We start from the raw sequence: 13,307 nt of genomic DNA, 5'->3' as shown, positions 1-13,307 counted from the left end.
TGATACCCTATAAACATTTCTTAAAATCATCATCATTATTATTATTGTAACAGTTATTATTATTACTAGGACTGCATCATGTACAACCAAGTACGTGTACTAACATAACAACCTAATACCAGGGCAAGGCATATACAGTGTGTAGCTACCACATACTGTTCCAGAGAGTAAAATGTACGGGATATGAAACTTACTGCTATATCATGGTAAGTGACTGCTCTATTAGAGTATATCGATCTGTGCAGGCTTGCAGGGTGAACATACATAGCTTAACTTCTGTAAGCATAATAGGACCAATTATTTTTAGGATGGAGAGCTAGACTTTTTACCAGCAATTAAGTGTGTGTTCTATTACACAGTTTAATAAGTGACTGACTGCTCTATTAGAGTATCTCGATTGTGCAGTACTTTATATACAATACAACAGACTTACTTCACCCTTGTCACAACGTTATCTTCTCGCAAGCGCCCTCAGACCTCTTTCCAATGCCGTGAAACACTGAGCCACCTTGGTCACTTGCAAAACGGCAAATGGTTTGAACCACACATCAGTGAAACTAATTAACACTAACATTTCTACGTTTACTTTCATGGATGATGGCTCGTCGCTTCAACTATCTAGATTAACACCTGTTCAAAAATGCACTGGCACTGGTTGGAACATAAATCACATGCTCATCAGTTTTGATCGGCCTTAAATAGAATTGTCGTACTGTTTCAATCACTGGCACGAAAACTCCCAATTATTATACAGTTGTGCCTTTTTTCACTGGCGATCCAAACCCTGGTTAGCGCAAGTTCATAGGCCTTGTAGTTTTCTCACAAACATTAATAATTATTTGTTATTATTTATGATGCAATTTTAACCACATTTCTTATTATCTTTAGTACTTGGTTGCATAATTATTGTTGAGAAAACACTCTACAAGCTACGCTGGCTAATGGTGAAATTGTGTTAAAACAATTTTGTATTAGATTAGTATAAAACCTGTTGGGTCTTAACCTGAATATCTCAAACAGCTGGCCTCAACTTTGTAAACTTCTGTGTAATGGAATTTTCTAAGGACACTTACAGTATATTCTGGAATGAATCAGTAAGGCACCTATGCACAGATTCACATGATCTGCCAATAATTAGTCAATTACTGAAGTACAGGGTGCTGATAATAGCTCATACCATGCAATAATTAATGCAAAATAGACTTTGTAGTTTTATCACGCCACTTGCTCACTTGTCATGTGAGATGAAAGACTGCTCTATTTAACAGACGTTCATACGTCATTTGAGTAAGGAATTACAATTTTGCTAGACAAAATGATGCCGTTGATTGGTATATTATTTACCTACATAGCTATACTGTACAACTTCAAAAATGAAGGTGAGCGTACAGATAAATTAATACAAATAATTACAATAGAATTGAATTAATTATAGATTTACATACGTATTTGATGTGACTTAGAGTATTTGGCTAAGTTATACGCTGACCCAATGCATCTGACATTTCATAAAACAATCAAACTAGTAGAAGTAGTATAGCCTTACACACTTTTGTGAAAATGTTTAAATGTGCATTTCATGTGTACTTTTTTGTGAGAAAATTGCAAACCTCTTTGATCACTAGTACTGTATGATATATGAGCAGTTAGCTAAGATGTTTATAATATGTCGTGGATGGTTATCACATGTGTAAATGTGTCACACTTTGTGTTGTATCATATTTAGCCAACACCACTGCTGTCTTCCATGTTGGCTTTTTTGAGAATTGGAGGGGTGGCAATCCTTCACTGTTACTGATGACCACTGAAACACACCCAGTTTCATTTATAGTTGAAGCCCCAGGAATAGGATTCTATCTGAATGGTACTGTAATTGCTGGTGGTAAGGCAGTTGTCAACTTTACCCATGACATTGAAATGTCAATATCTACTAATGGAAATAAAGGAATCTATGTATGGACCAGTAGTAATAAAGTAACATTAATTGGTCAAAGTGTACCTGATGAACCAGACTTGTCATCCACTGGTACATTCTTTGTTCTACCGTTTATTGGTTCATGTGACAATGTGTATGTATACTACAGGATGTCGGTGAGCTCTAATAGTCTCTTTAGTACAGTAATGTTAGTGGGTATAGAGAATGACACAACTGTAACAGTGATGACTGCTCAAGATAGCATACTAAAAGCAGAAGGTGTACTAACAAATATTCTGAGAAATACAGAGTTTTCCTTCAGTCTTGATGAACTGAAAACTGCATTTATTGGATCAATTTTAAGTACTGACTCTAACGTATCTGGGATAAAGGTTGTTACAAACAAACCACTGTCAGCTTTTAGTGGCCATGAATGTGCTTTATTGCCGGAAGAGGCTGGAGGTTGTGATTATCTGATAGAGCAAATACCACCCACCTCATTATGGGGTAGAGTATATTATACTGCACCATTAGCTACTAGAAGGTCATATACTATTAAAGTATTGGCTGCTTATAATTTCACTGTTGTTGATATTTACTGTAACAACTCAAAGGAATCCAATACCTTTAATGAAGGAGTAATCATTAAAAGAACATATTCTTATCAAGAACACTGTGCAATTTATTCAAATAAGGAAGTATTTGTAGCACAGTTTAGTCATGGACAAAATGATGACAATGTCACTGGTGATCCAATGATGACCACCATACCTGCCGCAATACATTACACTAACAAGTTTATTTTCTCTACTATCAATGATGCAAACTATGCTAGCTTTGTCAACATTATAGTACTGGCACAATATTATCAACCTGACATGATGTACTTGATATCAGGAGGAGTGAACAAGTCACTAGACACACAGGAATGGGTACCAGTTAAAGTTAACAATGTCATTGAAGCATATGCTACAAAAGTGACTATATCAGAGGGTGTGGTTGAGGTCATCCATACCAACACATCAGCTCTGATGACAACAATAGTGTATGGGTTTGCAAGATATAAAGGTTATGGTCATCCTGGTGGATTCTATTTTCAGAAGTTACACGATTCAACAGGTATGCCCTCTGCACAAAATAATTGTTTATATGCTATAGATCAGGATTAAACTTGCATGTGTCAGATCAACTGGGTCATCTTGTACATGTTTTGTCCTTCCTGATCAACCGGGTCTGGATTGTACAATATATAGGTCTGACCTAGATTGTGCATTAGTTGCTTCACGTGCATTGATTATAGCATCTTACTTGGTGGTGATAATGGAAACATAAATCTTTAAGGTATACCAGAGGCAATATATCGATACATCTACACACTGTATCGTTGCAACTATAGTGCATATCTCAATGATGGATAGGTGAATTCAGCTCAAATTTGGAATGTGGGGTGCCCTACCCTGAGGGAGGTTCCACGGCAAAAATGGTTAATTTCCGTCCAGCCATTATCTACGAATGTGTGAAAACGGCATTTTCTTCATTCCTGTAAATACACACTTGTCTGTTGCACACCCGCACTGGCTGTACTTGGCCGCACAACACACCATCGTGTGTCTTGATATCCATTGCATAGCCCAATCATTGTACTGCTTACACTGTGTTATGCTCCAAAAACTTCCCATTATTCTTTCTGGTGTTTTTAGTCACTACTACTCTCAAAAACTGTTCCTTAAAAAAGCATAAAATTTTCATTTAAGTGACGTATGGCTCTATTAAAGTATCTCAACTGTTTTATGCTTGCATTGTATTATGGTGTATCCAAAATATTTTGCATTACACATGCAATTATTATTTAAACCTATTTCTGAACATTTGCTAATTCTTTTCTCTATCTAAAATTGTTCCAACATAATAAGTGCATTACTAACTGCTTCCCATACAGAGAGAATGAAGTGTTTCAGATATTCATTTAGCAATGTGATGGTACTTAATGTATTGGTAAATTCAGATATTTTGTATTTTGACCTCCGGTGATGATGTGGTTTCTATGATACCTTTGACTAACTAGTGGCCAGATTATGTAGCCTAAATGTGGTGCTTAGCTGTGTTACCATTTGTATACTGGTAACCAATATAAAAGTAATGCATACTACTGCATATATATTTGTGGTGTGTGGACTGATCAAAGTTTGCCGCCAGTGTTATAAATCAGTTGTATACCATACATAGTGTCTTTGCCCTCTGTGGATTTAACTGCTGTCAGTCCCAAGATGCTTGGTCAGCCACTAACATTGGAATGTACTGCAATTGCTCCAGAATGTGTTACAACCACTGTAAAATTTGTGTGGTCTAATGGTGGAGTGAATTTAAGACAAATTGAAGGGACCGGTTTTTGCATTAGATATAGCAACTCATCAGTGTGTAAAGATACATATAATATCTCAGCATTAAGCACAAATGATGAGGGCAGAATCTACCAGTGTTACATTATAATTAACACCAGTCCACCAGTAATGGCTACAAGCACCATCACACTGAAATTGAATGGTATGACAACTACATTGTATTGTTGTGGGTATTTATATTGTGTTTATGGTACATATAGTTCCTAATCCTGTCATTTCCACATATGCTCGTGGACCTATTGAAACCACCATGGTGGGTTTTACCCAGCTCATTGGATGCAGAGCTACTACACATAAAGGAGTGGAGTTGAATGCAGTACAGTTCAGCTGGACAGGACCCACAGGGAACACTATCACCAACACTTCTAGGATGACCATCTTTCCTCCATATCAACATCTAAACAATTTCTCTAGTGAGCTTCTGTTTAAATATCTGAGAGAGGGAGATCAAGGTGTATACACCTGTACTGTGGTTATATTAAATGCCAGAGCATCAGGCTCTTTTAATATTGACCCTCTTCCAAGTGAGTTAACATATGTGACCGGATTTGCGAAAAGGTACCTTTTTCACACATAAAATTTGACCCATTTTTTCAACTTTCAAACTTTGTAACTTTTGTATCATTGCAAGCACGTATCTGTAATTTTCCATGCGTATGCCTACATTATGTGGCTACATTTTGATACAAAAAGAAAGTCAATCAGTGCAAGGAGTCAACAGTTATGACATTTTGTTTGCTAGTATGTCAAATGTGTGAAAAAGGTACCTTTTCGCAAATCCGGTCACATATAATACTGTATCTTGCAGTATGCACAACCTTCTCTCAATAGTTCAGAGACCTCAAGTGACAATAGTACCTCTCGGAGCTCAGAATGCTGGTCAACCACTAGCACTAGCTTGCTATGTGGTAGTATCTAAAGGCATTGTCAGCAGTGTGGACATTACATGGAGCAGGGATGGTACCATACTTTCAAGGACAATAGGAGCAGTTCGTGTAAATCTTTTGTATACAAGTTACTACAACATCTCACTATTGACCACTAATGATACTGGAAAGGTGTATGAGTGTGATGTGGTGATTAACAGCACCCCACCAGTTACACATAATGATACCTTTGAACTGCAAGTGGATGGTATGTAAATTGCATAGGATATAGAATTGTGCATGAATCATGAGCACTGTTCATATAGGCTCAACAGTGTTGAGTATAATACATTTATTTAGAAAGTTAGTGCATGTTTAACAAAATATTGATTTAAAAATTGGCTAGATTCAACACTTGTACTTGTAGGCCATATTACATGATAATTAAGATTGTTTTTCTAATTTTTCTGCCAAATTTACATTACACATGTTTTGTGTATAGCAGTTTACATTATAAATTACATGACACATTTCTTGACAGTTCCTCAGGTACCACTTAGCATATCACAGCCATATAGGCGTCCTGTCAGTGGACAACTATACAACCTCACATGCAGGGCCACACTCCTTGGTGTGTCTTCTTCTCTGGTTATGTTAAACTGGACAGAGCAGAATTCATTATCAGAGTATGTGGATATACGACAATCATCACGAGTGATATTGTCAGATCTGACCACTAATGGATCACAGATCATGAGGACCGTGACATTTTTACCACTTCTCAGGAGTGATGCAAGAGATTATCTTTGTACTGTGATAGTACTTGGTTATATTAATGCCTACAATATCTATCGTGTGGTTGTAGGAGTAGATGGTACGTAGGTGTGTAGTTGTGTATGTTTGTTATGGAGATACATGTAGAAATGAATTGAACGAAAACCCAACTAGTTTGCATAATTCTGTTTTTGAATTGAAACAGGGCCGCCCACAGGGGGGGGCATTTTGCCCCGAGCCCCAGCCTGGAAGGGGCCCCAGGAGACCCCATGAAGGGCCCTTCGAATACTTGTTTAAAAGATCGATATACTCTAATAGAGCAGTCAGATCTAGATACTCTAATAGAGCAGTCACAGTATTCTTCAGAGGAGCAGTGTAGCAAGCTTATAACGACAATTCAGGTGAATCTTTGTGCCACTTGGTCTTGGCAAAAAATTCACCTAAATTGCCGTTATTAAAATTTTTACCATTAACCTACCATCACAGCCATTTCTTGGCCGCCACCTTGGATTTCACATCTTTTTTCACCATAGCCTTTTTTAGGGCTGCACTCTTTTAGGAGATATGGTTGGTGAGGGGCAGCTATTGTCACTGTCAGCATGTAATGACCTTTTTTTTTATGGTCTTCAACCTGGAAACCTCCTTGCCCTGGGGCCCCACTTTAACTCTTTGCCCTGTGCCCCTTAATTTCTCTGGGTGGCCCTGCATTGAAATACATTGGACAAACAAATGTGTGTTTCAGCCATAATTTTCACACATTTTATCAGCTTCAAAGCTTGAAATAATGCTCATATTGATGGATTGCCTCTTCACGGAGAGTAAGAATATATTTTGTTTCTGTACCATGCATGAAGCAAAAAGTGAGGTATGTGTGTTTGTTTACAGCAAAATGTTAGATTATTGTTGCAGTTTATATGCCTTCTTGCTTGAATGCATGGGTGGATATATGTCTCAAACACTATACTTTGCCGAATTCCGCTGTTTATGGTGAACACAATGAGACAAGTCCAAACTCCATAGCCTGTTGCACTCGTGACTTGTGATCAATAAAATAAGCACCTGTAATTTATTTTCCATGTTTTGGCCACCAGTTGTAAATTACTTGTTTCCTGTCACCTACCCGCATGGTAATTTCAGAGCCACATGCAAATTTATTAGTGCATTTGATAGTCACGTGATCTAATTATTTTTGCTTATAAGTACTAGTGTGAGCAAATGGCATTGTATTATTGGAAAGGTAGTGAGTTTCTGATGTTGTTTAGTGCTGAAATGCATGGGTAATTAAGTAGTTTAAATCCATTCCAGGATTACAAGCAGCAGATCTATTCAAGTAGTCATTGGTGAACAAGATAGATTAATGAACAGCTAGGGGTCCCACTCATCTGACAATCTGTTATGTGTGTGGAACATATGGAAAATTTGTACTGTTGTAGTTGATGGCTAAAGGCATTACAACTACAAGCATGATGCACCCAGCCAGCAAACTCTATTACAACCTTCAAGATTTGGTGGCTGCATGCTCAGAGAAAATGAGTGGTCTGCAATACTTTGAATTTAACCAGAAGCATAGCCAGAATCCCGGCCACCCCCCAGGCCCAGGAATCAATAATTCGAGATACTCTAATAGAGCAGTCATATCAAGATACTCTAATAGAGCAGTTACAGTATTCAGAGAAGCAGTGTAGCAAGCTACGTATGTAGTTATAAATAAGGAGGTATAGTTGGCGGAGGGAAGCTATTGTCAGTAGGTAGATACCTTTTTTTTTAGTCTTTAGCTTATGTCCTAGCATCACCAAAAGTCTGGCTACGCCCCTGAATCTAACCTTGTATGAGATTTGAATCTTGATTAATCCCAGTGAAATCAAATCAAATCTTACATCTCTAAGAGAAAAGGCAATTAGGAGTTAATGGATCCCCTTTAATATCCTTGATATTAAATAATAGATGTAACAATATAATAAATTATAACTGCCCACCCTCATGATATTTATTGCTGGGAAACAAATAATTTGCAATTGTTGGCCTTATAGTCACTATACTCTTTTATTAGCACCCACTGTAACTGCCAGCATATCTCCAACATTGTTTACTGGTGATTCAGGAGAAGATGCTGTTGAGTTGTTGTGTACAGTTGCAGTAATGGAAGACATTGTAGAAGCATTGTACCAGTTTACATGGATGAAAAATGGAAATTCTCTGGACATATTAAGTAATAGGATACAGGTATTAAGATCAGTACCCACATTATATGTGATATATGTGTGCTTCCAGCATTGAAGTAATATGTGTAGTGTTTGATGTGTAAGTACGTACAGTGTATGTGTTTTAAACTGCAAGTTATTGCGACACAGTACAGCTCAAGTAACAGTAACTTCTCAAATATACAGTAACTTCACAACACATGCTATAAGAGTGATTTCCACATGTACGAACTTAATCATGTGGATGCATTTTATTCTTTGCTTGCACACATAACCATGAGTGGCTTGTTACATGCGTGAAACAGTTGTCCACATACACCATGTGTGTGTGTACTTCTTAATTGACAGTGCTAATTGTCACACAAGCATGCATGATTACATTTGGTGCACACATAGCTCTCATATCATGTACATGCTGTATACTGCAGTGTAATAGCTAGTCTAATCCTGACACTTACAGTCTATTTGGTGAGCGTGTTTGGTTGCTGTAATTTACATGGAAAAACACAGCATTAATTGTGATTAAGATTCTTGATATGCATAATCATTATCTAAGGTGTACTTCTTGTTTTGCAGATCACCAACAGTGATGATGCATTGTCTTCATCATTGTATATTGATGCTGCTGATTCCAATGCTCTACTAAATAATGGTGTTTACACTTGTGATGTAATAGTTACCATTGCTGAGGTAGACAGCTTTGTGTACTCTTCTGGGCAATCAATGGTGTCACTTAGAGGTACGTATAAATTACATTGTACGTGTACATTACAGTGTGGTGTTTGTGTGTCTGTGTGTCTTCCTATATTTGATTGTGTGTGTGTGTGTGTATGTTTGTGTGTGTGTGTGTGTGTATGTGTGTGTGTGTGTGTGTGTGTGTGTGTGTGTGTGTGTGTGTGTGTGTGTGTGTGTGTGTGTGTGTGTGTGTGTGTGTGTGTGTGTGTGTGTGTGTGTGTGTGTGTGGCAGCATAGCCAAGTGATTAGGGCATCTGCCTGGTGATTGAGAAGTCCCATGCAGGTTCGATTCTCGGTTATCCCACTTTGGTGTTGTTGTTGTTTCCTTGAACAAGAAACTTTACTCACATTGCTCCAGTCTACCCAGCTGTTTAAATGGAGACCTGGTGACCTGGTGTCAACTGGGGAAGCAGCCCACCCAGCTGTAACATCAATGGGTATCTGGTGTTAACTGGGGAAGCAAATGCCCAATTGTCCTTGTCTTGCTTAGTGGTGTTGAGGTCGTTGTGGAACTTTGGGTTCCGCAAACTCTCTGTGAGACCTGGACAGTCCTCCTACGGGTTACTAGCCCTCCCCCAGGAGGATTTGCCTGCACAAGGCTCAAGCGCCTGGGTGGTGCACAGGCATCCCATTGCTGGTTTGCTGGATGGCAATAGCTGTGTTTCATAAGGCTGGTGTAGGCTTTTCTCTTTTTTTGCTTTTTATTGTGTGGCAGTTTGCGTGAAGTATATGGTGTTTATATAGTGCCCACTAGTATGTTATGTGACTGGGTCTGGAAAATTGGTCTTGTTACCCATGACAGTAGGTTTGATTTTTCACCAGAAAAACAAACCTACAATAATATCACTATCAAAATCAGTGTAGAACCTTGTAACCTCTTACCTATGCATGGTGAGATTATATAACCATGCAGGCACTCATAGTCACAACGGTGTTGTTAATCCTTATTTGGGTGCTTCATACATAGAGAATTGTAACAATACAAGCTCTTGTAAATCAAAAACTCTCACAGAATGCTGTGATAAAAGCACCACTGTGAAATCTGCATTGATTATATATTTGCCAATTATAACTCATGCTATGATAATTGTGATGTGGTTAAGCGTTTTAGCAGTAGAGCTGAGCTTAGTTGCTGCTTTTTCCAAGCTTAGTGTGAGCTTTTGTGCATTCTGTAGTGCCAATATTAATTAATGATAATATACAGTACATGAACACTGTTAAGAATTACTGGTTGCTAAAAGGACAATTATCGCTTCGCATTTGTTTATAAACTTGCTTAAAATAATATTCTGAAACAGTCTTATAACATAAAGATGGAATGGTCTTCTTTACATAGACAAGTTCTAGTATATCTTTGCATTTTAACCATTTCTCAGCCTTAAATACGTAACTCATAACTCAGCTTAATTCATCTCTACACACCTTCTGTTTCAATCCTTCAGCTACCCCCTACCCACCACCCTTATTGGAGCTTGCCTGATATATATATAATCAATCTTATGGAAAATATCTTAAATGGTGGGAAAGTAAACTGATGGCTATAGCTACTTGTGTAGTGGACACTCTGGAAAGTAAAACATTAGCATAAAACATTATGAGATTGGTACACATACGTAGATAACCTCAACCATTGTCGAGCCACAATACTCTGAATACTAAAATCCACCACTTACAAATAGGTGATAAAGTCAGTTTTCCAGAGACAGACACATAATGTGTGCATCTGAGTAGTTTTACTGTGTTTGTGTGTTGAATAACCATGTATATATGGATGCATGCAGTTTATATTATATGTACAGTATGATCTTGTAAATGTGTAGTTTACAGCAACCTGAGAGCAGTCAACATCACATCTACTAATGTTGTATTCCGATGGGATGCTCCAACACTTGGAGTGGTCAGACAGTACAATATCACATGCATTTATGTAGGCTACAAGTCTACAGTGAGTGACTGCATAACTGAATGTAATATAGCTAAAACAATATTAATTATGATGGTCCGACACTACTGTGGACTGGCTATCCGTGCTCCACATGCAGAGAAACACGTTTAGCAAAAAAATCTGTAGATATTCTTTGACAGAGATGTAGGGACCCTCCGATTATGCTGGCATAATAATGAGCATAATAGGTGCCTGAAAGCATTGAGCATAATGCTAGTATAATAGACAAAAAAACTTGTGCAATACTATAAATTCTTGCTTATCAAAATACATATCAAACAAAAAAATTGATATACTCTAATGGAACAGTCAGTAACTCTAATAAATATTATCAGGTAGCTGACTGTTCTATTAGAGTAAGAGTATATTGATCTTTTCTGTGACATGCATTTTGACAAGCAAGGATTTACAGTCCGTGCTTCAACCACTTACTGTATTCCCATAAAGTGCAAAGTTATTAGAAAAACGAGGTATGTTCCTGAACCATTGTTGGCAGGTTTTGATAAACCTACTTTTTGCCATTTTTGGCAACTTTCAAAGCTGCCAAAATTGGCAACTTCAGAAGCTGCCAAAATTGGCAACTTCAGAAGCTGCCAAAACTGGCACCTTTCAAAGCTGCCAAAACTGGCAACTTTTAGAGCTGCTTCAAAAATGTATCACTAGCAGCTCTATGATATTTCCAAAAGTGGCATAAATTCCATGTCCTTTTATAGTTGCAAAGGTATTTTTTAATTGTGGGATTGAATTTCAGTTTGGGGTTTCAAAACTGGAAGCTTTTATAGCTACCAAAGTTGGCAAGATTATAAATGTAAGTTTATAAAATATCCAAAATGGGCAAGTTCTGTAATTACCAAAATTGGCAAGTTTCATAATATCAGTAAGTTTATAATTACCAAAATTGGCAAGTTTGAATTTCCAAAATTTGCAAGTTTGAATTTCCAAAATTGGCAAGTTTGAATTTCCAAAATTGGCAAGTTTGAATTTCCAAAATTGGCAAGTTTGATTTTCCAAAATTGGCAAGTTAGAATTTCCAAGATTCCATTATTGGCATGAAATAGGCATGTCAAACTTGGCAATAAAAAAAAACATCTTATTTCTTGCCAAAAATGGAAACTCAAACCCACAATCAATGGTTACACACAGCACTGTATAAGTAAAACCTGATACCTTCCAATTTTGGAATAACTGTTAAGATGCTTGTGAGAGAAATTGAAGCACTTACTGGTTCCATGACAAAGCGGTGTATACTCTCCTTAGCTTGCCAAGGAAAATACGTTGCTCTATTGTTTTGCAATAATTCAGATCCCACATAATGCCAATGTTGGCAATAATGGGGGTCACAAATTATTGCCAACTTTGACAAAAAAGGTCCTGCCAAATTTGGGCTTAAAAGAGCCAGTTTTGGAAGCTCAATAACTTTTACATTAATTCTGTTGTTGTCACTACTTTGAAGTTGCATTTCGTAAATTGCCAACAATGGCAAAATAGAATTCTTTACATTGCCAGACTTTGCTTTTAAGGCTGTTCCAACTTTGGCAATAACCCAATAGCTGCAAAATATGGAACCCAATAGATTGACAAAAATGGCAACATGTTGGATCTACATTTGGCAAAATATGGACAATGCTGAATTTGCCAACATCTGGGATAAACCTAATTTTGCCACAATTGGCAAAAATATGATACTGAATGTTGCCAAAACTGGCAAAAGGCAGGTTTATCAAAACCTGCCAAAATTGGCTGTTGAACATACTGTACCTGGAAAAACATGCGAACTGAGATATAAATATTGAGCATAGTTAGAGCATAATAAGTAAATATTGAGCATTAATTTAAGCATAATAGGTAAATTTTTGAGCAGTGCAGCATAGCACAATAGGTAAAATAATGAGCATAATCGGCAGGTCCCTACAGAGATGATAATGACAAACTTTCTGTCTATGTCTAAGCATGCGCTAAGTTAAATTAAGTCGTTATTGTCCTCTGGCTCCAACATCAAAGTATCACTCATTTTCCAACATAGTTACTTCCTCAACTTGACAGTCCCCTTCTTGTTGCTAAATGTCCTCATCAGGTATTGATGTTATATCTATAGCGAGTAAGTTTTGAATACCTTGACAGACTCAATATATTGTCTGCCATTGTAGCAGTGACTTTTCTGTAAAGCCCAAACTGATTGACTATCTTCTTATTGGCAAGGACATAATGTATATTGTATGTGGCTGACATCTGCTGTTGTGGAAACAAAATCAACTCTTTCTAAAATGCCTTTCAGTTTCAGTTTCATTGTACAAAATTCTTATTATCTAAATGTGCAGTACAGTAGGTACTCACTAACACCTGGATTGCTATTTAGTCATGATCATAAATTATCTTAAAAAATGATTTGATAGACATGCTTGTATGAAGTCTAGAATTATGGATAGATGGCACATATATACTATCCACACAAAAACAGCCAAGCTGTAT

The 13,307-nt window shown here is 37.3% G+C and overlaps 1 protein-coding gene across 2 annotated transcripts in view; it reads left to right on the top strand.

Annotated features, from left to right (window-relative positions):
• The window catches only part of LOC136255793 (cell adhesion molecule DSCAML1-like), a 35,109-nt gene that overhangs the window by 5,079 nt on the left and 16,723 nt on the right, over nucleotides 1-13,307 (top strand). Inside the window, exons 1-9 of one of the 2 annotated variants that reach the window (XM_066048687.1) lie at nucleotides 1,240-1,379; nucleotides 1,727-3,034; nucleotides 4,142-4,459; nucleotides 4,518-4,841; nucleotides 5,149-5,451; nucleotides 5,725-6,057; nucleotides 8,008-8,180; nucleotides 8,735-8,897; nucleotides 10,714-10,838. In XM_066048687.1, the coding sequence (XP_065904759.1) occupies nucleotides 1,316-1,379; nucleotides 1,727-3,034; nucleotides 4,142-4,459; nucleotides 4,518-4,841; nucleotides 5,149-5,451; nucleotides 5,725-6,057; nucleotides 8,008-8,180; nucleotides 8,735-8,897; nucleotides 10,714-10,838 (3,111 nt within the window). In that variant the 5' untranslated portion in view covers nucleotides 1,240-1,315. Of the gene's footprint in view, nucleotides 1-1,239; nucleotides 1,380-1,726; nucleotides 3,035-4,141; nucleotides 4,460-4,517; nucleotides 4,842-5,148; nucleotides 5,452-5,724; nucleotides 6,058-8,007; nucleotides 8,181-8,734; nucleotides 8,898-10,713; nucleotides 10,839-13,307 lie in introns of those variants that run through there. The other variant, XM_066048686.1, reaches the window with a different exon arrangement.

The sequence above is a fragment of the Dysidea avara genome, chromosome 5 (assembly GCF_963678975.1).
Source record: "Dysidea avara chromosome 5, odDysAvar1.4, whole genome shotgun sequence".
Lineage (NCBI taxonomy): Eukaryota > Metazoa > Porifera > Demospongiae > Dictyoceratida > Dysideidae > Dysidea > Dysidea avara.
Note: the sequence above shows the minus strand (reverse complement) of the source record. Positions and strands in the feature narration are given on the sequence as shown.